The following is a 21,955-nucleotide window of genomic DNA, read 5'->3' as shown; positions in this document are numbered from 1 at the left end:
TGCTTCACTGACTGTTTGGTCCTCCTCCGCGGTGGCTGGTGCTGAGATGGGGTGAAAGTAGCGCTAGGTGTCCGCTCCTTCCTGGCTGTGGCCACACGCCATGCTCATCACGCTTTGCTACTTGTACCTTTGGGCGCGTTGGGGGACCTTTTCAGCCGGACTGATCCGTCGCACGGTGCGCAGACTGCATCGGACTCGCTGCTCTTTCACCTTCTCTTGCTCCGGCCCCGGGTGCCCTCGCCAATCCCTGCACCAGACCCACCGCTTTCCCCCTGCCAGGAAGGAGCCTCCCCGCCATTCCGTGGAGAGCATCTGCCTCAGGGCGGGGAACAAGGTGTTCTTCACTGATGAAACACAGGTGTGATGTGGCAGGGGCGGAGGCTGGGCTTCGTGAGGAAGAAAGAACTGGGCTGGGCAGAGTTTGAAATGACTGCGGGGGGCTTATATTTTAACACGGTTCTGGTCGTGTATAAGTTGGTTTCCCTCCTCTAGTGACGGATCACCCTTCCAGAATTGCTTGAGATGGTGAAACTGAAAGTCACCTCCCTCTCCAGCTTGGAGAGAGACTGATGGGAGAAAATGTTTCAGTTTTCTCGTAATCATATAGAATCGCCTGACATATTATGTGTTAAGAACACACACCCCACCCAATTACGTTATCCAGTGATGTGGCCAATTCAGGTCGTGTTTCTGTAGTTTTTTTAAAATATATTTTGGAATTTAAAATGTGTGAACAAGCAAAATGTTCTTTGTAGGGAGAAAGCTGAACTGGCTAAGTGTTAAAACAATGAGCTGTGCTTCCAGTTAAGTTTGGTGCCTTATTTTGTGCAGAACCACATTGCCCAACATCTGAATAGTCTTGTGGCCAAATTCAAGCTTTTCCTGAATGGAAAGGCAGTGATGCAAAATCTTTGCCTGTTACTTTCCTGCTATTAATTACTGATGTAGCACTGCTCCTATTATTTGTATGATATTATGGCTGAACATATTGAGACTGGAGATTTTTTCAGTGCTGGTTAGAACAGTTACAAAGCTCACTGAATGCTCCTGCCAAGTAATTTATATGCTTATTGGTGAAAAGAGTAGGACTAAAAAGTTTCTCTTTTGCTATAATGTGTCAAGTGACATGCAATGTTTCCAAGGGCAAAAACAGTTAAATAGCAGACTAGAATTTCAGTGTGAATCTTCACACTGTTTCATCTCCAGAGCTAGTGGGGATGAAGAGGATAAGGGGGAAAATAGCTTACAAGGTGGCATCAGGCAAATGCTATATTTTCTCACTTTTGGTTGCCCCTCGTCCCTGTGGTATACAATACTAGCTTATCTTATAAGTGTGCTATATTTGAAAGCTTGAGAACGTTTTGATATAAATGCTAAGCATTGTTCGGTTTATATGCATATGGAGCAATCCTAAGCACATCTACATGTTCTAACGTTTCCAATTCTTAAAAAAGTTATTAAGACTGCTCCAGTTATTACAGTAGAAAATTACTTGAGTTCGATGTAGGTGATTGTTAAAATGTTACACTCTATAACCAAAGAATAACGTAGTTTAAACTCAAAAGGGTCCATGAAATTTGTGTGTGAATTACCCATAAGTCCTACACCTATGACTCAATAGAATTGGTTGCATATAAGCTTTATGCTTGGCACTTCTGTTTATCCACTGCAGCCTCCTGGTGGTGGTCTTCAGTGTCTTGTTAGTCCCCAGGAGTATGGATCTTGTGGGATTTTAGCATTTGTGCTGAACCCCTCTGTGTTGTACAACTTTGGACTTCCTGAATGCCATGACAGCCATGGGGCTCTTTCAGTGTCCATTTGCGTTAAGCAGTTCATGATTTTATATTTTGTATAGGATGTGAGACTCTATGATTGGAGAAGTCAGGGATGATTCCTGTGTCATGGAATGATCATTAGCTAGTAATACAAGTCATATGAAGTGTGTCATCTGACCTTTGTGTGGATTTATGGGAACTAATTAGATAGAACCTCTTTGGACAAAGGGATGTTAAAGTTTATTGCACTGTTACTGTTTTCTTTTCCCACTCAGTTCCTTGATGATTTAAACCAATGGACATTGCTCATTGTATCGCCTCCTATTTATTTGGGCAAAATATTTGAGTCTGAACATATAGCATTTCTGACTGAAGGTATATCCTCTCAAGAAGGCAGTTCACTGCCTATAACGTGCTCAACCAAAAAGGTAAGTTTTGAGGCACTTTTGCTAAGATGCTATGCAGTAAACTGTACAGATTTGATAGCAATCAGAGGATGGGACTGATATTGCGAAGACTGTTCCTGCAGAACAGTCAAATGCATTGGGTAATCTGAAGCCAATAATTTCTCAGCAAAACTTTCCTGTTTCACAGAAATGTCTTGAGAATGAAAGCAGGATTATGTATGCTGCTGAGTGATAGCAGCAGTGGCCATACCATGAAAAGTTCTCAGTGACCGATTATACACAAGGTGTCTGGTGCATGATGTCCATCACAGCAAGTTTTCTTGTACGGACATATTTCCTCGAGCCATACTTTCACTTGCCATTCTCTCCACAGCAAGTGAGACCACTTCTACCATGACTTCTAATTTTCTTTGTCACCAGAGTGGGCAGATTTGCCCTGGACAGCTTCCCTCAGCCCATGGCCAGCCAACCTATCTCCACCCTTCCCACTCCCTCGCACTGCCTCCCTCTCACCCCCCTTCCATATTGCTGGCTCCTTCCTTCTTCTCTAAAAGCTCGTATTGAGATATCCATATAGTAATAACAGAGAACTGGTTTCTGCAAGGAACAATACTAGCAGGGTCTCTTTTCAGCACCAATCCATCTCTGTTTCTGCCCTCCCTGGTGATTGGGAGGGCTATTTAAAACTTTGTTTCAGCCAAGCCTCTATTTTAAAGCAAGCCTGTCTCTTTTCCTGCAGGATCAGCAGAGGCAAGGAGAGAGCGAATGAATGTATGTCTGTGTTTAGAGGGGAAGGGAGGTGATAGGGGGAGAATACCAGCTCTAAGACATTGTCCCCTTCTTCAGCAGTGTGTGGTCCAGGAAATTGCTTTGCCTCTTTCATTTGGGGAAGTTATTTTTGGGAAGAACTACAAAATCAATATAACTGCAGTAACAGAAATATCCATATAGAAGTCATTTAAAAGCTTTTACAAAGCCAGCCTATCTGTGCCTTTAAGGCAAAGTTGATGGTCAATTAGGAGAAGCAGAGGCCTGGCAGAGTTCAGCAGACAAACTGCGTGACAAGGAGGGAATGCTTCCTCACATATAAACAGAAACACGAGAATGCTCAACTACAAGCCTACTGTGTAGAGAAGAGCCCTGAGGTAAGTGATCCACGTATAATGGGCCAGTAGCTTGTAGGATCTTAATAGCTTCTGCCTGAGACATGGGAAAGTTTCTATTAAATTCAAGCAAACCATACTGAACTATGTGGAGCAGTGGTCTCACTCAGTGTAAGGGATATCTATCCTTAAAAAAAAGTAGGATGAAATGTAGTAAAATAATATAGTGTTTTAAATATTGCTTATCTTGCACAAAAACAAACAAATGGTGATGCAATAGTATCAGTGTAGTCTTGTTCAGAATTACTTAGACTTGTAGCACTTATGCATTGATTCCAGTTGGTATAGACTGAGGTAATTCTATTTAGGACTGCCGTGTTACACTGTTTACCTTCAGTTCATTTATAATGACAAACCTGTGAAGGGTAACATGAAATAATTGTTCAGAGCATTATATCTTGTTTTAAGTCATGTACAGATACTTGCATTCAAGCTATCCACTGTTTTCTTATTTATCTTTGTTAAGATTACATAATTTTTGTAATATAATAATTATATAAGATTACATAAATTCTTATGCATTTACAAAATTTATATCCTGTTTTTTTGACCCAGATAGGTCCCCTAACAATTAAAAGCAGAACATTATTAGATCCATCATAAAAACATTTATAACCACAAATAATACATTTATAGCAGTTAAAACACAGGGCGGGAAGAAGAGATCATTAAGGGAACACCAAAACAGACAAGTCTTCACTCGCAGTCAGAAGACATTGAGGGAAGAGGACAGACAAATATGCCAGGGAGGATTTGAGTTTCTATCTGATATGTCATTGGAAGAAATTGATATAATTTCTGTTCTGTCATAGAAGTATTGTCTGATCTCTGCCTTGAGATTTGTCGCTCGAGTCTAGAGAATACAGTCTTGTAGCAACAACAGTTGGTAAACCAGAATTGTAAATTTTCAGTATAGGAATTTCAGCTCATGTTTGCAAAAGCCCCATTAATATTTTGATATAATTTTGTAATATCTTATGAACTGTTCTGCATATATTTTTCCCCAGCTGGTAAAGTGGTCTGATTACTGTTCACCTTTGGCATTTAAACCTGGAGAACCTTATATATTGTTTGCTGAAGCCAGTATAGACAACTTCAGTAGCCTTGGGATAGCATTTATGGAAGATAGACTCCAAATGGATAATGGAATGGTACCTCACAAAATTGTGTGTAAGTATTATTACAAAGAAATTATACCTTTGCTTATTTTGTATCTGCAATGACACACAAATACTGCAGTCCTAAGCAGTTACATCCTTTAAAGTCCTTTAAAGCCATTGGTCATAGAAGGGTATCACTGTTTAAGATGGCCCTGAAAGTAGCTTCCATCAGATAACACTTGGCAGTGACCCATGGACGAAAGTGGGCAACGTCTATCCTGCTGCACTCCCCGTCAATTCCATTTTTATTAGTTTATCAAGTGCATGTATTTGAGAATTTAATATCCAGCCCTAATCCATCTGTAGTTCAGAATATGCTGTCAATTTCCAACACAACATACTCATCATTACACATGTTTTACTTAAATGGATTAAGATGGATTTACTGGATTAAATATTATTTACTGGAATGGTTACCACCATTGGTTTCAATGTGACTTATTTCCTAGTAGATAGGCTTGGGTTTGAAGCATGTTTGAGGCCCAAACATTATGAATTAAAAACTACTGTGTTCTTAGGGAGAGCTGAAACAATAATTTAACCCATAGATGGAGGTCCTGTGTCTGTCTATGACATCTAATTCAGATCTGTACTCCATCGTGTGTCTCCAGTGTTGTATCTATGATCCCTCAAGATTGTGTTCAGGGGGAAAATTTATTCTTTATTCAGTCATTTGATCAGCATGAACAAATAAAAACCGTCCAAATGTAGTCTCAGTGTGGGGGTTGCTGTAGTATTCATAAGCATATTTTAGAATGGGCCTTGTGTATGTAGCATTATAGGATATATTGGAGCTTCAATGTAGAGATCTTTGTGTGATGCCTTATATGTAATTGATAGTTGGACACATTGACCTCCAAAAGCAGATGTGGATTGTGTTCACATTTGTCTTGCTGTACAAATGTGAACACAATCCCCATCTACTTTTGGAGGTCAATGTGTCCAGCTATTAATTTGTTCACATTTGTATTTCAAGACAAATGAGAAAGCATATCTCTGGTGCACTTTATGCCAGTTTCTCAGATCATTTTTTAAAACCACATATGTACTCCTGCTTACTGATTGTGGAAATTCAGTATGGTATGATGGTCATACACTCATGAAGTGTAGCTGCTCATATCTCCTGAAAATCAAATCATAGAAATATCTCCAATTGTGTTACCATAGCTAAGGTTCCCAAAGTAACAGCCCAATCCAGAGCTCCAGGCAGTTGGAGATGGTTCCACTGCCATGCCACCTTCAAATGGTGTTCAGGTGGCATTGAAAGAAAGCAAAAGAGAGAGAGAGAGAGAAACACCTCCCCCCCCAAGATGTTAGAGAAACCCCCATAGCGTTTAATGAAGTTACACCACCCCAAGGAGTGGTGCAAGTCCCAACTCTTCTGGTGGGGGCATACCTAGGTCAAAAAGCTGGTGGAAGCCAACTAAGGATGGCTGCACCCCTGGGATCTCCCCCAGAACATGCTAGACTATCATCATACTCTGGTGGGACTAGGAAATGGTGACTACTTCTGGGGTCAGGGGCCACAGAGTGGCACACAGCTCCTGGCTACCAGTTATTTGCCACTTTCGCGGGTGAGGTGGGCACCACAAGACTGTGTCAACTCCAAAGATGAGTTCTCCCCCATCTGAATTGGGCTGTAACCCATGTAAGTCTTGACTTTTGAAACTAGCTGTGAACCACTTAATAGGTCTTAAGTCTCACTGCTAGACATTTTCATTAATGCAATTTAAAAATTGCATGGAATGTAAGATACTTGTATTTTAATAGCAAAATGACACAATCTTGGAGCTTGCTTTGCCAGTTAATTATATGAGAGAGTGGAGTAACTGATAATTGCACCCACTGTAGCTTTGTAGAAGCTAATATTATATTACATTGAAAAAAATACATGCTGTGGTTGCATAGTGTTTTTTTATGATTTGGGTACTGGCTGAAGCTGCAGAGTTGTTTAGCATTGCAACATTCATATATTTTGCTTCATAACTTTAAAATGTTTTAGCTGTACACCTACGGAAGTCAGAGTTGGAAGAACTGGAACAACTGGCACCAAGTACAGAAGAGGAGGCAAAGGCTAGCAATGTTCAACTTGGTGTGCCAACTCAAGAGCCAACGTTTGAGACAGCTGTCTCAAACTGTGCAGGAGGTGATGATCAAGAAGTCCAGGAAGAGAAATGCAAACTGAAGAAAGCAGATGAGCATCATGAACAACTTGAGCACCTGTCTGAAAAGGAGAGTGGTAGTGGTGAACATCATCATTTGCATCTTTCTAGCTGCCATGAGTGCTTGGAACTTGAGAATAGCACTATTGAGTCAGTTAAGTTTGCCTCTGCAGAAAATATTCCAGATCTTCCTGATGATTATGGTGGCAATTTTGAAGATGTTGGATATCTGGCAGGACACCTGAAAAGAGTAAATCTTACTGGGAAACCTCCTAATATCTTAATTTATGTTGGTTCCAAATCTGGAAAAGTCAAATTTGAAGAAGTAAAATCAATCATCATGGAATGTATTGATATTAATGCTTATACTGTCTACCAGCTATTAGAGGAACAAATATTGAGTGTTCCTTGGGTTGACAATACGCAGCTGTTAGTCATTGCTGCATCAGAGCCCGTATCAGATGCTGTTTCCAAACAGTTTCTGGTTTTCATGTCAAAAGGTGGGAAGGTTCTGGGACTTTCAGCCTCTTTCACTTTTGGTGGTGTACAAATAAAAAACAAAGATGGACTGACAGACACAGTGCAGGCCTTGGTATTTTCTAAAGCAGAGGACAATGAGATTAAGCTAAATATTCTAACTAGTGGGAAAGTTTTCAAAAGAGAAACTGCAGAAGAGCTCGGCTCTGTGAAGTCTCTTGGTTACTTGGACAGTGCAGATAAAGACATGATGGTTGTTCAGCTGACATATGGAAATAGCGGAGGACAAGCCATTCTTTGCCAGGTATGGAACACAAAAGATCTGTTTGCCCATTTTCCAGTGTATTTTTAAAGAATCGTGTTTGCAAGAAAACCAGCTGTGTAGGTAAACTATGTATATAAACTGAAGTGTCAAAGCTTTTAATGACAATAAATACCATCCATGATAGAAAAGTTCCAGGAAGTTTAGAGCCCTGGGGAAAATAGATTCTCCTTTATTCTGTGAAAAAAACAACAGAAATTTTGGGGAAAATTGAAATATATTAAATATTTAGTTTCCTATCAAACCTAAACTACTTTACTTGTATAACAACATAGAATGCATTATTACTTACCATATGAATCAGTACTACTTGGCATATTCTGACATTTAAATACTCTGTTCTATTCCGTGGGGTTTAAATTTTCAATAAGAAAATTTGTGGGTATATCGAGTAATTGAGAAGGGGTTACAGATTGCTGCACCCTGTGCTGCTGTAATATATCAACATATCTCATTCTCAGTATGGCCCTATGTTTGGATACTTACCTGGAGCCATGAGAAGACAAAGGATATATTTCTGCAAATCACAGAAAAGCCGCAAGTTTACAATATAAAGTGTATAGTGAATATAAAGTGTATAAAGTGAATGAGTGTATACATGCAAATGCCAAAATACAGTGCAAAATATACACACAACATCAGCCTAAAGGTCAGAGATGCAAGGAACTACAGCTTGTCTCCGAGCATGTTGTTTCTTTAATCCAGGGACATGTCTTAATTGAATGGAATATTGCGTGTTACTAGATGTGCATAGATTCCTCTGTTGTCGTAAAATTCCATATTACAGTTAGTTTTATTGAAAGGAAAAGGGAATTTTACTTACAGCCCAATCCAAAGGTGGGATGAGTGGGGTGGACAAACTGGGAGATGGGCAGGCACCCGACCTGGCACTTAGAGCTACGTTGGCATCCAAGAAGATGCAGGTGGGTGCCTTCTGGGGGAGTTCCCCTCTTTTTGAGATAGGAATGCCAACCCAGGGTCCTCGGAGTTGTGCCATCTGAAACAGTGGTGTAGCACTGCTTTTGGCTATGGGAACTTTTGAGGTGGCCTGGGTTTTCCAGAGCCTTGGTGTCTTACTGTGCCACCTGGAAGCCCTCAGGCTACGTTGCTATCCCTGGCTGTCCAAGTCCTTTTGGGTTGGGCTGTCAGTCTCAACATTCAAATTTAGAGACTAAGAAGTTGGGTTATTTTTATCTGATTTCTAGACTGATGATAAAATGTTTGGTTTATTTTAATATGACAATAGCAGTGGTATCAGCTAAATGTCGTTGTTACTGGGTGATAGTTGTTTCAATCTGTTTTGCCTTGTGATTAAAGATTAGTATAAAACAATGGGAAACTTTTGGGTTGGAACAGAACAATTTATTAAGCAATTAATATATTATATTCTAAATCTCATGCAGTGACTGAAGCAGTTTTATTTACTGGGCTTTTCCCTCTTTTAAATATTCACAGGTGCACTTAGAAGTAGATGTCAAAAGTTTGTCTAAAAGATCTCCAGATGACTTTAATTTTCTCAAAATGAGCAATGCCACCAGATATGAAGTTCTTAGTGAAATACTAAAACTACTTGGTTTGAGCTGTGGATTGAGTAAAGTTCCTTCATTAACTCCTCTTTACCTTCTCTCTTCTGACATGGTAAGCATTTATTTTATGTAAAGATAACAGTGAGTAATACCATGTAATAATAGTTGCAGTTAACATAATGAGTCCAGCAGAACTGTGGGTTTGTCCTTTCCATCAAGCCTCTCCCTCCAATTCCCAGGTTCAGCAGAATTTAGGAGGCAAAGTACAGGTCATCAGTGGGAGGGGAGAATTGATAGAAATTGTTGCTCCCTTTTCCAAGCACTTAAGTACCAGTACATTTTCAGAAGTGTGTGGTTGGGTACAGGCCACTAAAATAATCATGCATAGAGGGATCAGAGTTAGAAAATTTCAGATAAAATTCAGAGGGTTCAGAGTGGAAAAGCAGGTCAAGAAATTACAAGTATAAAAGATGAAATAATTTTAATATGGCAGTTAAAATTCAGAATTATGTCTACGGAGAGAGCATTTCAAAGCTGAGGAACCGCTATGAAGAACCTGTCTCTGATTACTTCCCATCTTGTGTCAGATATGGGTGGTGATTTCATAAAATCAAATAACCAGAAGAACCCGAAAAAAGCCCTTTACCGAAACAAAGAGCCAAATAGCTCTGGAGTTGGAAAACCCAAACATGGTTCAGCATTTTTAGCTGGAATTCAAGCCCCCATGCCCTAAGTCCCAACCCCTGCTGGCATTACCCAGGTCCACAGACACTTGGGAAATGGCAGCAGGGGGAGGAGACCTTCCGCTGAATGCTGGGCTGGAGTCCCTCATTCAGTCAAAGCTTTGACCACCTCCATTTCCTGTATAAACTTGGGAAACAGCTGGGGGCGGGGAGAAAACCAGATTCCGTCTGCATAACTGGTGTCTGTGATCGCCTTCCCAGATGTCCCCAGGGCCCCAAACTCACTCAGTATCAGTGGCAGTGTCCTCCCCAAGCCATGCGAGCTGCAACAGAAGAGGACTCCATCACAACAACACTCTGCCCCACTCAGACGTGGGTTCCACACAGGCTGCAGCCTCCATATTCACCTGGTTTGGCCCGGGTGTTTCCTGGGCCCAGTCAGCCCTAGCTGGTGAGGAGGCCACCAGGTCTGGATGACCCAACCTAAGAGACCTTAGCAACTCAGCTGGAAAAGGAGTGTGTGGGCCTGCAAGCCTGCCCTCATTCTCCATTATTTAAACAGGAAGGCCAATCCAAGAGCCCACTGCCAGTCCAGACCCAGGACGGGCCTGACAAACAGTCCATGTGCCAATGGGAGTCTGGGAAAAGGCTCCACACAGCTGAGACAGATTAGCTGGCAGGCCCAAGTGGGACAGGGATAAAAGGAGAGGATGAGAAGGGCATAGGGTGGTGATGGATAGAGAGAGCAAAAGAGAGAAATGGAGAATTGAAGGGGAGGAAAGGAGGATGGAGAGAAAAATGAAGATCCGAAGAGGAGAACCAGCAGGAGAGAGGCCAACAGACCTTCTCAGCCAGCTGGAACTGGCCAGCCTGGCTCGGAGCAATCCCTGGAAGAAGGGGTGAAGGATGACTGAGTGGCGAGGACACAGACCTGTGGAGGGGATGATCCACAATTTGGAACTTTCAAATAGCAGCATCCCCAAAACAAAAATGGCAGAATCTCAGAATGAACATAAGGTAGGGACAACTTGACCATGAGCAGAGTGTGCAGAGGCCAGTGCTGTTGGTTCAGCTCCTGTCTTCTATGCATTTGATGCTGCATATGCACAAACACATTCTGTGTGTGCAGAGTTACTGTGAGCTGTGAATGGTTGCATTGTATTTAACTAGCAGAAATTCATGAACAAGCCTAATAGATTCGTGCATTGTTAAAGAAGTATTTGTCTTTTATTTTCATTGTGGATTAGCATATAGCAGCTGACCAGTTTCATTTCTTTTTCCTTGTATTCACTTTTGGTTTTGCATGTTATTTTGGCAGAATCTGAAATGATTTCTCTATTACTAATCTAAGACAATCTAAGACAATGTGCCATCAAGTCACAACTGATGTACAGTGACTCTTCATGGAAGTTTTCAAGGCAAGAGGTGAACAAAGGTGGTTTGTCATTGCCTTCCTCTGCATAGCAACTCCTAGTGTTCATTGGTGGTCTTCCATCTGAGTACTAACCATGACCAAGTTCTGAAGTTTCTGATCTCTCATGATCTCAGGATAGTCAGAGCTAACCTGGCTGCTATTAACCACCCTCTTCTACCCACCAGTGCATGGGATGTATCTACTTCCATGGCCGCTGTTGGCTGAGTTTTGCCCCTCCATAGGTGGTGAATGACTGTGTCTCCAGTGCAGTCCAGGCTTAGGTAGGAATAAGTTTGGGGGATGTGAGGGGCATATCTACTAAAGATAGCACCCAGGACAAGCACTGCTCAGTGTTGAGCTGTGCCCCCCTTAACTCCATGTGGAATTCAGGGGAGCACATAGTTCAAGGTTGGGCTTGGCTGACTCCAACTGTAAACTGCAGGCTCCACTTTCAAAGCAGTCAGGCTGGGTTCAGCACTATACTTCTTGCTCCACCTCCAAAGCTGGGCTGCTGAAGTCAGAGGCAGAGCCAGCAGTATAAAGCTGGATCTATGCCGGCTGAGCTTGCAGTTTAAGGCTGGCCTCCACCTGACCAGGTCCAGGTTTAAACTGCAGGCCTTGAGGCAGAGCCCGCAGTTTAAAGCTAGACCTGGCAAAGACCAGCCTTGAGCTGCACCCACACACCCAATCCACATGGAGTTCAGGGACAAGGTGTGCAGTTGAACACTGGATACGAGCCCAACCTTGAACTTCAACCCTTGCCCCTCAAACTCCACATAGTGTTCAGGGCAGGGTGCACCATTTAATGCTGCACCAGGGCCCCAACTTTAACTGTATCCCCCGAACTCCACATGGAATTTAAGAGGGCTTGCAGTTGAATTTTTGCCCTAAGTCCAGCCTTGAACTATGCTCCCTGCCCCCAAACTCCCATGGAGTTTAGATACTGGGGTGCAAAGTTTGATGGAAGGGCAGGCTCTAGGCTTCCTGGAGGCTCTCTCCCCCACTGTGCCCAGGCAAGAGCCCTGGCTTGCCTCACCCTAGATCAGTGGGTGTTAGGTCTATGACCAAACTAGCCATCTCACATACTTTCCCAGGAAACTAGCTCATGATTTACAATTGATTCTTGGTTCTTGAAAGCCTAGGAGAATGTACTTCAAGAGATCAGAAAGTAGTTGGAATGAGGGATAAGACTTGATTTTTTAAAAAAAGATTGTTAAGTGAAGCTTCACTAGCACTTTGATTGTCTGTGCAGGACAGCCTGCTTTGTAGTTTTTAATTGCTAAAACCATCTGGAAAAGTACAGGAAAATCATGCAGAAATCACCTTCTTGATTGTTTTTTAAATGTACTAGTTCCAAACTGACTGATGGTGTGGAATGAACTTGTGCTTCTGCAGTTTCTTTTCTGCACGGCCAATAAGGGTCCTTCTTGTGGTCAAGCTGGCAAATTTAATTAGCATTTAATGAAGTATTGTTAGTTAGTTTCTCTGAATTGCTTCGTTAGAAAGTTAAATTGTTTGTTTCTCTTCAGTCTGATTTTTCCTTGAATTCTTAGTCTAGTTTTTGAATTTGTTGTATTTATCAAAACATATTCGTTCTTTTCAGTGGTTATTTATCAGAGAGTGAAGTTTTCTGAGCATCTGAATTTTAAAAGTTTCATTGTTGTCTTCTATAGTCTTGATACAAGCCTCTAGCAGTTCAATTTTTTGTTCAAAGCAGTCTGATGTTTCTGGAAAATAAACTTCTGAAAAGTAGCCACACTTTAGTGATTTATTTGAAGATATAATTAGAGCAAAATCGTGTTTGATTTGTAGTTGTAAAAAATCATTTTGAAAAAGAAAAGTCTAAGTAGTATAATCTAAGCATAGGTTTGTGGGCCTTCATAGCCACAAGATGGCACTTCTGAGCTGTTTTAGAGCCAATATTTTCCTTGCTGTGTGGCTTTTGTCATTACTTTTAACACACATTGTGTCAAAAACAAGTGAAATGCTTGACCAGAGTTGATTTTTTTTAGATTTTAAAATCTCAAACAGTTCAAAAACTTTGAAAGATGGTTGTATTGAATAGTACTGAAAATTGTCCCATCGAGATTTCAAGGTTTGTGACCAACAAATCAAGCAAGTTTGATTAAACGTTCTGAATTTATATGTTTGGCGAATTTTCTGCACTTTCTGTTGCTATGAAATTTGAAATTCAAGTTCTCCCTTCCATGCATGTTCATGAATTGTAGGAAATGGTTAAGAATGACAAAAATTTGTGGGACATAAGTAACTTTCAAGGGAAAAGCAGGAAGCTGGTGCTGAGGGATGTTCAATATTGGAGGGATGTGCTAATTTCTTCCTACATGCTATATAGCAGCTATTTTTGATGGGTTTCATAGCAATTAAATATTACTATTGTTTTTAGAAGAATGGTAAGCAAAAGCTTTGTGGCTATGGCATTAATAATGCTGATGAAGTCAAAAATTAAAGGGCATGGAGTTAACCTATCTCACCTAAACAGTACAAATCCGTATCCACATTAGTTTATGCCAATTAAATGAATTCCATATGAATTCTAACAAACATAAATTCTCAAAACACATCTTTTCTGAACATTTTTAATGTTTTATGTATCGGGAATGTTTTATCTGTGACTTTCTAGTACCTTATTTTAAGGTATCAGAATACATACTTATTCTTTAGATGTGTAATGTTTTCATCTGTATTCTTTAAAAACATATTCTCTATCAGATATGTTTTTGTTTGTTCTTTCTGTGGATTATTGCCTGTCATATGATTCTGTGATATTATTTTTCCTCTCAGTTTTGAAGTTGGTCCCTGATTCCATAGGCAACTGTTATTTCTCAAAGTCCACTGTCATTGTGAATGGTTAGCTGCAGTTTTTCAAATCTGAATGATTGCCAAACCAACTCTCACCTTTCCAGTAGTATAATCTAGCCCAGGGGTAGGGAACCTTTAACACTCAGAGCCATTTGGACCCGTTTTCCACAGGAAAAGAAAACACCTGGGAGCCACAAATAAAGATAAAGATAACACTATAAATAAAGAGATAACACTATATATATTGGGGTTTTTTTCTACCTTTTACTCCGCTCATTCTGAGAAGCGCATGGATGTAGTTCCTTCCGCTCTGTTGCCTGCGGTGGGTGGGTAAGGATGAAGCCGGTGGCTCAGCCCTCGCCGACCGCCAGGAGCCGCTCCACCCCACTCCAACAGGGTGGCGAGAGGGGAAATACGCGGCGCCGCCCGCCCATCTGACCACGCAGCAGTTGGGGCTGGCTATGCCCGCCTCGTGTGGTTTGCAAGGGCAGAAGAGCCGCATGCGGCTCTTGAGCCGCAGGTTCCCTACCCCTGATCTAGCCCTAAACTTCCCTGTCATAGTTTTTTTTTTTCAGTACATGACTTCATTTTTCCATTTGTGTTTTTGGCACTGTCAATCCTTTTTCGTTTGTTCATAAATACAGGTGTGTGTGCTCCTAATGCTAATGTTGTCTATTTTCTCTTTTTTAAAAACCCTGCAACTTTAAAGGATATTATCAAATGGCAACTTGACTCGCATTCTGTTTAACTTTTTTCTTTCTTGCGGGTGTGTGGTCAGGGTTGCTCAACACAGGCTTCCTCCCCTGCTGTCAGCCCCTCTGTACTGTAACTGCTTGTCCTGTGAATTCTCCAACTGTGCATGTGCAACCCAAGAATGTTTCCCATTTTGGGGCATTTTAAACAATGCAGAACTTTCCTGCTTCAAAATCCAAGATATTACAGGATAGAAATCTTGAGTAGCTAGATGGGGTGGGGGATTGGTTTTCAGCAGTTTTGTGCCTTTGCTGGATCTTTTCTGAAACTTTAAGCCCAAAGTTGAAGGAAAACAACTGACAGGTTGTTGCTAACTTTCATCCAGCTTTCATCCAATTCTCAGTCTTGGCTGACTGAGAGATGATACATTTGTTATCATAAGAGCAGTATACGTACGGTCCTCTTCCTCATAAGTTTTTTTTTTAGCGGGTGGGAAATAATTCTAGTCCATAATGCTTTTCTCCAAAGGTTAGAAGTCTTTGTCATAGTTGCTACCCTCTTCCATCCTGTTTCCCATCCCAATTGGTCACCAAATGCATCCACAAATGAAAAAATAATAAAAGGAATAATACTGCATGTGTAGCCTAAGCAGAAAGAATGTTGTTTTTAAAAGCTCTCTAGTGAACTTGTGATTGAGGTAAAATTTGAATCAGGGATGTCACAGTTAACGGTACTTGTTTAAAAAGTTTTAACCTGATCTTTGACCAAATAATTCTTATCAATTTAACTGTACAAAAGTACAGACTTTCACAGGGACTTATTGTACACCTTTAAGCAATAAACACTGATCCCAGTTGATGTGCCTCTTACTTTGCAGTAGTCCTTAGAGAACCTGCACAAAAGTAACAGTTTACTTCTTGTAAGTTAGGATTCGTATTTTGCTGTAATTTCATGGTGAATTGCAATATGAAGATGTACTATGACTGTTAACATCACTGGCACACAAAAGGCACAAAAAAGACTAACTTCTGAGTTCTGATTTCCTACAGGGGTCAAAGAAAGCAAAAACCCTTTCTTCCACAAAAATACTCTGTTGGGATGAAAAGAAGAGTGGGAGAATAGAGGTCTCCAGAGTAAACATGCTGGAGATAAATACTCTTCAAGTCTTCCTCTTAGAAAACAGAAGTGAACTTACTTCAGTTTTCCTTCTCCATTTGCTTCCTTAGACTCCTCACACTCATGCAAATGCAGACTTCTCTTAACCTTCAATTATCATGCAGCTTAAACTTTTAACTTCTCTGTTCCATACTGAGCCACTGGCATCTGCATGCCTTCTTTGGGTCAGATCAAGTAGGAGACCACCAGCATGTGTGCCAAAGTATTACGCCAGACTGTTTTGCTTGTCATGCAACTCTATCAAAGATTTTTTAATTTGATTGAATTTGACACCCTGACCAAGGCTGCTCCTTGCAGCTCCACTAGTGCCAGTGACATGGAAGAAGACTATAGGCCTTGTTTATGCCTCCTAGATCCCTGCAGCCATCAGCGGGTATTGATGCAAGCCTCTGAGGTTTGCTCCCAGTTTTTCTGGTCAACTACAACCCTGATCTCTTCTCTCACTCCTTTGTTTGCCAGCACACCCACATCATCACAGATAGATGTTGCTTTGTTTTGGCATTTTGGCAACAAAAGTTGCTGTACCTCTGGGTCAGACATGGATAGCTCAAAATCTAGCACCATCTCTCACTGTAGATTTATCCAGGGAAGGTGGAGAACTACTGTACATGGAACAATAGCCATTCAGGTGGGGATGCTGCAGTGAGGGGTGGGGGGGAAGCATCTGAAGTTAACTTTCCTCCCTCAGATCAGCACTGTGTGCTCCCAGTGGGTAGGGGCGTGGCCGAGTCTCAGCATGCAGGGCAAAGCGGGCGGCAGGCACAAGTGTGGTCCAATGATTCAAGGCAGGCACAAGCATGAATCAAGGCAAGCACAAGTGTGGTCCAATAATTCAAGGCAGGCAGCAGGCAAGGCGTAGTCAGGTCATAGTCCAATAGGTCAAGGCAGGCAGCAGGCAAGGCATAATCAGGTCACAGTCCAACAGATCAAGGCAGACTTGGAATCAATGAAGAACCAGGCACATTGTGGCAACAGATAACATATTTGTTGCACCAGGAGAAAGCAAGCTCACAACAAGGCTTATATAGAGAGCCTTGTTCAAGGGACTGGGATTCTGCAAGGAATTAATCCTCATCAGATGCAGATACTTCTAATCTCCCATACCTTGCTGCCAAATGAGCACTCCTTCTTTACTTCTGCAGTAGCAACCTCTGCTTATACACTGCCTCTGCTTATGCACAGCTGGCCCATCACTGGGTTCCCTAGGAGGGTCTGCAGGCTCCTCCACCTGCATGTCATCAGGCATGGAAGGGCTGGGAGTTCACTCTGCTGCCTGGTCTTCCTCAGGAGCAGTCATTTCTGGCTGCATTTTGTTCTCTGTGTCCTGGTAAGTATCCAGGGGCAGGCTTATGACACACCACTACACTAATGGAAGAGAGTAAGTGATCATTTCTCTTCCCCCCGCCCCAATTTGCTCCTCCATCCAGATCCTGCAGCCCCAGGAATCACCTTTTCAGGGGTCAAACACATGTGCAAGAATGTAGAGAACCCAGGAAAACTCTGTGCACCTTCAATTCATGTGTCACTTATTGCAAGCTAGTATCACAAAACCAAGACTGTGAGATATAACTAAAGAGCTCAAAAGTTATTTTTCTTTTCATTTGGAAAATGCGGACAGTCATAAATTCTGTCAACTGCTCATAAAATCACATTTCAACATATATATTTCCGAAATGTCTCATTCCTTATTTTAATAATAACATTAATAACTATAGTATCACTGTCCCCTTAATAAAAACTAGATATTATAATTTAATATAACTTGCAGTGCAATTCTGTTCACAGTTATTCCTGTCTGAGCCCGCAGACTACGGTTTACAGAAGTAACTCTACATAAAATTGCACTCTTATAAATATACTAATAACTTAGAGAAATTCCAATGTGTGGAATGTAAACTCACTCTTTAGTTCATTTTTATGGCAGTCTTCTGGGGATTATTTATTAATCCTACAATAATGCTGTAATAATAAGCATTAGAGGCACTGTTATAATTTTAATAATGAGAAATGAAGCTGAATGAGTGAAACTTGCCTATAATTATGCAGTGAGTTTGTGATTAAGTAGTCTGTACACTATATTTGGGGGGGGGTTGGTTAAGGATAAGTGTATGTTTCCTCTTAAATGCTTGTGTACTTTTAAATCCATTTTTTTCTAACCGTATGTGCTATTTTTTTTAAAAAAACACCTGTTGCACATATGAAACATTAATTTTGAATCTCTAGGGAGATGTAGGTTGAACTTGTGGCACATGTGGAAATTGTAAAAGTTTCTACCAATACTTTTATAGTATTATTGTTCATATATTCTATAGGCTGTTTATAAAGATTTGAGTTTTATATAAGTTGCAGTTAGCTACTTTAAAATGATGTCAGCTGATGGCCAACAGTGACCTGCACTACAGTAAAAAATTTAACCCAAATAATTTTTCTTAGGACTTTTAAAGGCTCATTTGGTGTATAAAAATGTCAAAAAGGGGGGATCAACGGACTTTTAGTTCTACCCTGATTATTAAATTAGTTCAACAGCACTTTTTAAAGAATACTTTATGAAATAATTGTAGTAAAATCCAGTACCACATTTATGGACATTAACTGAATAACACAATAGCAGAGTGAATAGTAAAATCAGGCTTTCCTTGATGTCAAACTATTTACATATTTTAAGGTCTTTCCAGGTATGCTGGAAAAATGTGTTTGCAAGTTAACCAAAAGAAAAATGACTCCTTCCTCCCCCCAAAAAAACAATCTAATGATGACTAGCTATTCTGTAGAAGACCTGGAATGTTAAAACCAGCTGATAATGGCTTAAATGAAAGAAAATCAGAGGGGAAAGTAGCGTGATCACACTCTTGATCAGAATCACAAAAGAGGGAATTTTGAGCACAGGTATTTTGGAATTGTTTGTATTCCCATGATTCCTCATGGGATCTAAACTTGTGCATGTATAAACCAAACGTGTTGACTATGTTTTGTTTTTTTACTCTTGATTTTTTTAAACATTTGCCTTTGGTTGTGCCAATAGTAATATCTGTCTGATAGGTATTCATGTATGTTTCTTCTCAGAACTGCAAGCTTGGTAGATGGGGCTTTTTATTGTGATTTTTTGTAGTGGCATATATTGATTATTAAATTATGTATACTGATTATTAAATTAACTACAGTATGATGAAATAAGCTAACACCTAGAGCTTGAGATCCTAAAGAAACTATTTTCCTAGCTAGGGAAGAAATTAGCTAGGTAACTATGTGAATAAGTGTACAGATAGAATTGCCAACTTCATCATAAAGAAGGAAGGGCCTGCTAAAGAAAAAGAGGCAGGAAGTCACCAGCATGAGGAAAATGCAAGATCTCTGTGCAGTCATAATTTGGGCCTGTCTGTAATAATGTACAAGTTTCACCTGCCATCACCCCAATAAAACAAAAACAAAACCTGGAAATGGACTTCTAAAACAGCAATGTAAATGTAATCATTGGCTATGGGTTGTGTGTAAATGTGCATATAAATTACTAGCGGGGCCTGGGCCACATGTGGCTTATTGTAGTGAAATGGGAAAGGAACAGTAGCAGCAAATCAACTGCAGAGGCCAGCAGTACGTGCTCATGGAAACGCACAGGCTGATACTGTGCGATGTCATTGATGTGTGTGACCACATCCTTCCTCATTTCTCTTCCCTTGCATGGCACCCCTCCCCCTACCTCCCCTTTCCCTTTGCTAGAGTGGGTGGTCATATCCAGATGCTGGGCCCCCTCCCTCCCCTCCCTTGCATGCCACCCCTCACTCTCTCCCCTTCCTAACTTCTGTTCCCTTGCATGCCTCCCCCTCTGTCCCTTCCCTCTCCCACCCTCTCTTCCCTTGCATGCCACCCCTCCCCCTCCCTCCCTTCCGTCTCCCTCTGCTAGGGTGGGTAGGTCATATCTAGATGCTGGGCCCGCTCCCTCCCCTCCCTTGCATGCCACCTGTCACTCTCTGTCCCCTCCTTCACTTCTCTTCCCTTGCATGCCTCCCCCTCCGTCCCTTCCCTCTCCCTCCGCTGAATGTGTATGAAAGTAGGTGTGTTGTGTGGTAGTAGTGGGTGAGGCACAGAGAGTGAAAGGTACCTTCGTGTGTGTAGGGGAACCCCACCCAACGTCTCAAATGGCAACGTGTGTATGTGTTTCACTTCCAGTCGAGTTATTGCCTATGTACTGTTTTCACTGCTCATATCTGGCCATCTGAGTGAACATTCTAAGGCCACGAACATTCTAAGGGTGACAGTTACACACAGGCAGCTTCATGGCCTGGTGTGCCAGGAAAAAGATGTTTTACCTGGCTCAGGTGTGTTGTCTGACAGCGGGAGGTATGTAAGAACACAGTTGAGGGAATGAGTAAGTGTCTGTGAAATTTTCAGAGCGTTTGGGCCAGCAGGTGCGGGGTTATTCTCGAAGCAACAAATGCATGGTTCCATTTTTATATATATATAGATTGGCTTACTATTTCTTGAAACAGGGAACAGAAACTTAGCATGATACGATAGAATTCATATTTTAATTGAAAAGAAACACTGCATTTAAGGTCATGATATTCTTTAATACTAATTACTCATTTTTAAAAATTTTAAATTATTTCTATAGCATCTTTTCCCTTTTAATATAACAATGTACTTTTAAGGAAGTTTCCTTGGTCAGATTCAGTTCAATCCAAACTCAACTGGATTTAAAAATCATCATTCTAGGAAATATTGTCACATTGAAGTGCTCGGCAGAACTTACAAGCCATGATTCCATTGAAAATTATTGCTAGAAAGAGTTTTGTATATGTATGTGTTAATAACTTATAGCTTTCTCAGCATGAAATGCTATTATATTTTGCTTAAATATCTTTGGCAAACTTAGTCCTATATGGCAGCAACTGTAACCTTTGTGACTGAGATATCACTGACAGTTTAGACTAAACTGTTGTAATCTTCTAAAACATTTCAAAGATTTATTTAGAGCATTAAAAAGAATGTGTGCTATTTTTTCAAGTGGCTACTTGGTAAAAGTTTATTAATAAAACATATGTCAAAAGAAAATTAACAGCTGCTTTTGAATTAAGGTACTATCGCTTCTCGGCCTTTTGGCTAAGATCAAGTGTGTGTGTGAATTAAGGTACTGCTAATTCAAATACAGAAGAATGTATTTAAATAAGCTGTCCCAATTTTGGCATAAACAGTTTTCTTCCTATATATGGAATTGTTTTATTACGCATGGATGGTATTAACTTTTTATAATGTATGTTTTCAGCTTAGGATGATGTTTAGCCTTTGACCTAAGCACTTTCTCGCAATAAACAGTTTGTTGATGAGAGCAGCTGCTCAGAAGATTGTTTCCAGACGGTTCTCACTGAATCAAGTGAGAAAAAGTAAGCTTCAGTGCACCTTATGAGGGCCTGGCATTGCAGAACCATCTCTATAGCCTTTTCAGGATAAAGCTGACAGGAGATGTGTGCATTATCCGCAACACCTTCCTGTGTTGTACTGCTCTGTGGGGTCCTAGTGCCTGCCCTCTCCCCTTCCGATTCTCTGGGAGCCTTTTAAAACCTTATTTAAGCGCCACTTCCATCAAAATTATTATCTGTACTGGAAAACATAGCACATTGCAGAACCAGTGCACACAACTTTACAAAAAGAGAAGTCTCGATAACAGGCACTTTACAAAAAGAGAAGTCTCGATAACAGTGCACACAACTTTACAAAAAGAGAAGTCTCGATAACAGAGCAATAGAAATTCTATTTTATCAGTGTGCTATATTTCCCAGTACAGATAATAGCATTGATGGGAGCGGTGCTTAAATAAGGTTTTAAAACACTCCCAGAGAATCAGGCTACTTTACAATGCAGGAGCATGTTGTTCCAACTTCTGCCAGAAAGTGCCCAATTGCACTGTTACCTTTATCCTGAAAAGGGTGCGATATGATTCTTTTATATTAACAACTGGTGTAAGAAGTGTTCTGTAATTCAGTGTAGAACAAAATAATTTTGTATCTTCACACATAAGCTCCTGTAAAGACAACTTCATTGTTGAAAAAGATCTGGAGCAGAATGTATGTCACTGTGTAGCTAGAGAAGACCTGACGTTCTTTTATCTGTTTTTGAGGGACTTCCCTGAATGTAAAGAGTGTAGTTTGCTCTTTTGTTCATTTCTGTTTCAATTTAACA

At 40.8% G+C, this 21,955-nt stretch overlaps 1 protein-coding gene across 2 annotated transcripts in view; it reads left to right on the top strand.

Annotated features, from left to right (window-relative positions):
• Positions 1-21,955, top strand: part of HLCS (holocarboxylase synthetase) — a 120,698-nt gene continuing 98,743 nt past the window's right edge. Inside the window, exons 1-5 of one of the 2 annotated variants that reach the window (XM_048495688.1) lie at positions 1-358; positions 2,051-2,203; positions 4,353-4,515; positions 6,508-7,448; positions 8,922-9,104. In XM_048495688.1, the coding sequence (XP_048351645.1) occupies positions 101-358; positions 2,051-2,203; positions 4,353-4,515; positions 6,508-7,448; positions 8,922-9,104 (1,698 nt within the window). In that variant the 5' untranslated portion in view covers positions 1-100. Of the gene's footprint in view, positions 359-2,050; positions 2,204-3,174; positions 3,328-4,352; positions 4,516-6,507; positions 7,449-8,921; positions 9,105-21,955 lie in introns of those variants that run through there. The other variant, XM_048495689.1, reaches the window with a different exon arrangement.

Source organism: Sphaerodactylus townsendi, linkage group LG04, assembly GCF_021028975.2.
Source record: "Sphaerodactylus townsendi isolate TG3544 linkage group LG04, MPM_Stown_v2.3, whole genome shotgun sequence".
In the NCBI taxonomy this organism is placed as follows: domain Eukaryota; kingdom Metazoa; phylum Chordata; class Lepidosauria; order Squamata; family Sphaerodactylidae; genus Sphaerodactylus; species Sphaerodactylus townsendi.
Note: the sequence above shows the minus strand (reverse complement) of the source record. Positions and strands in the feature narration are given on the sequence as shown.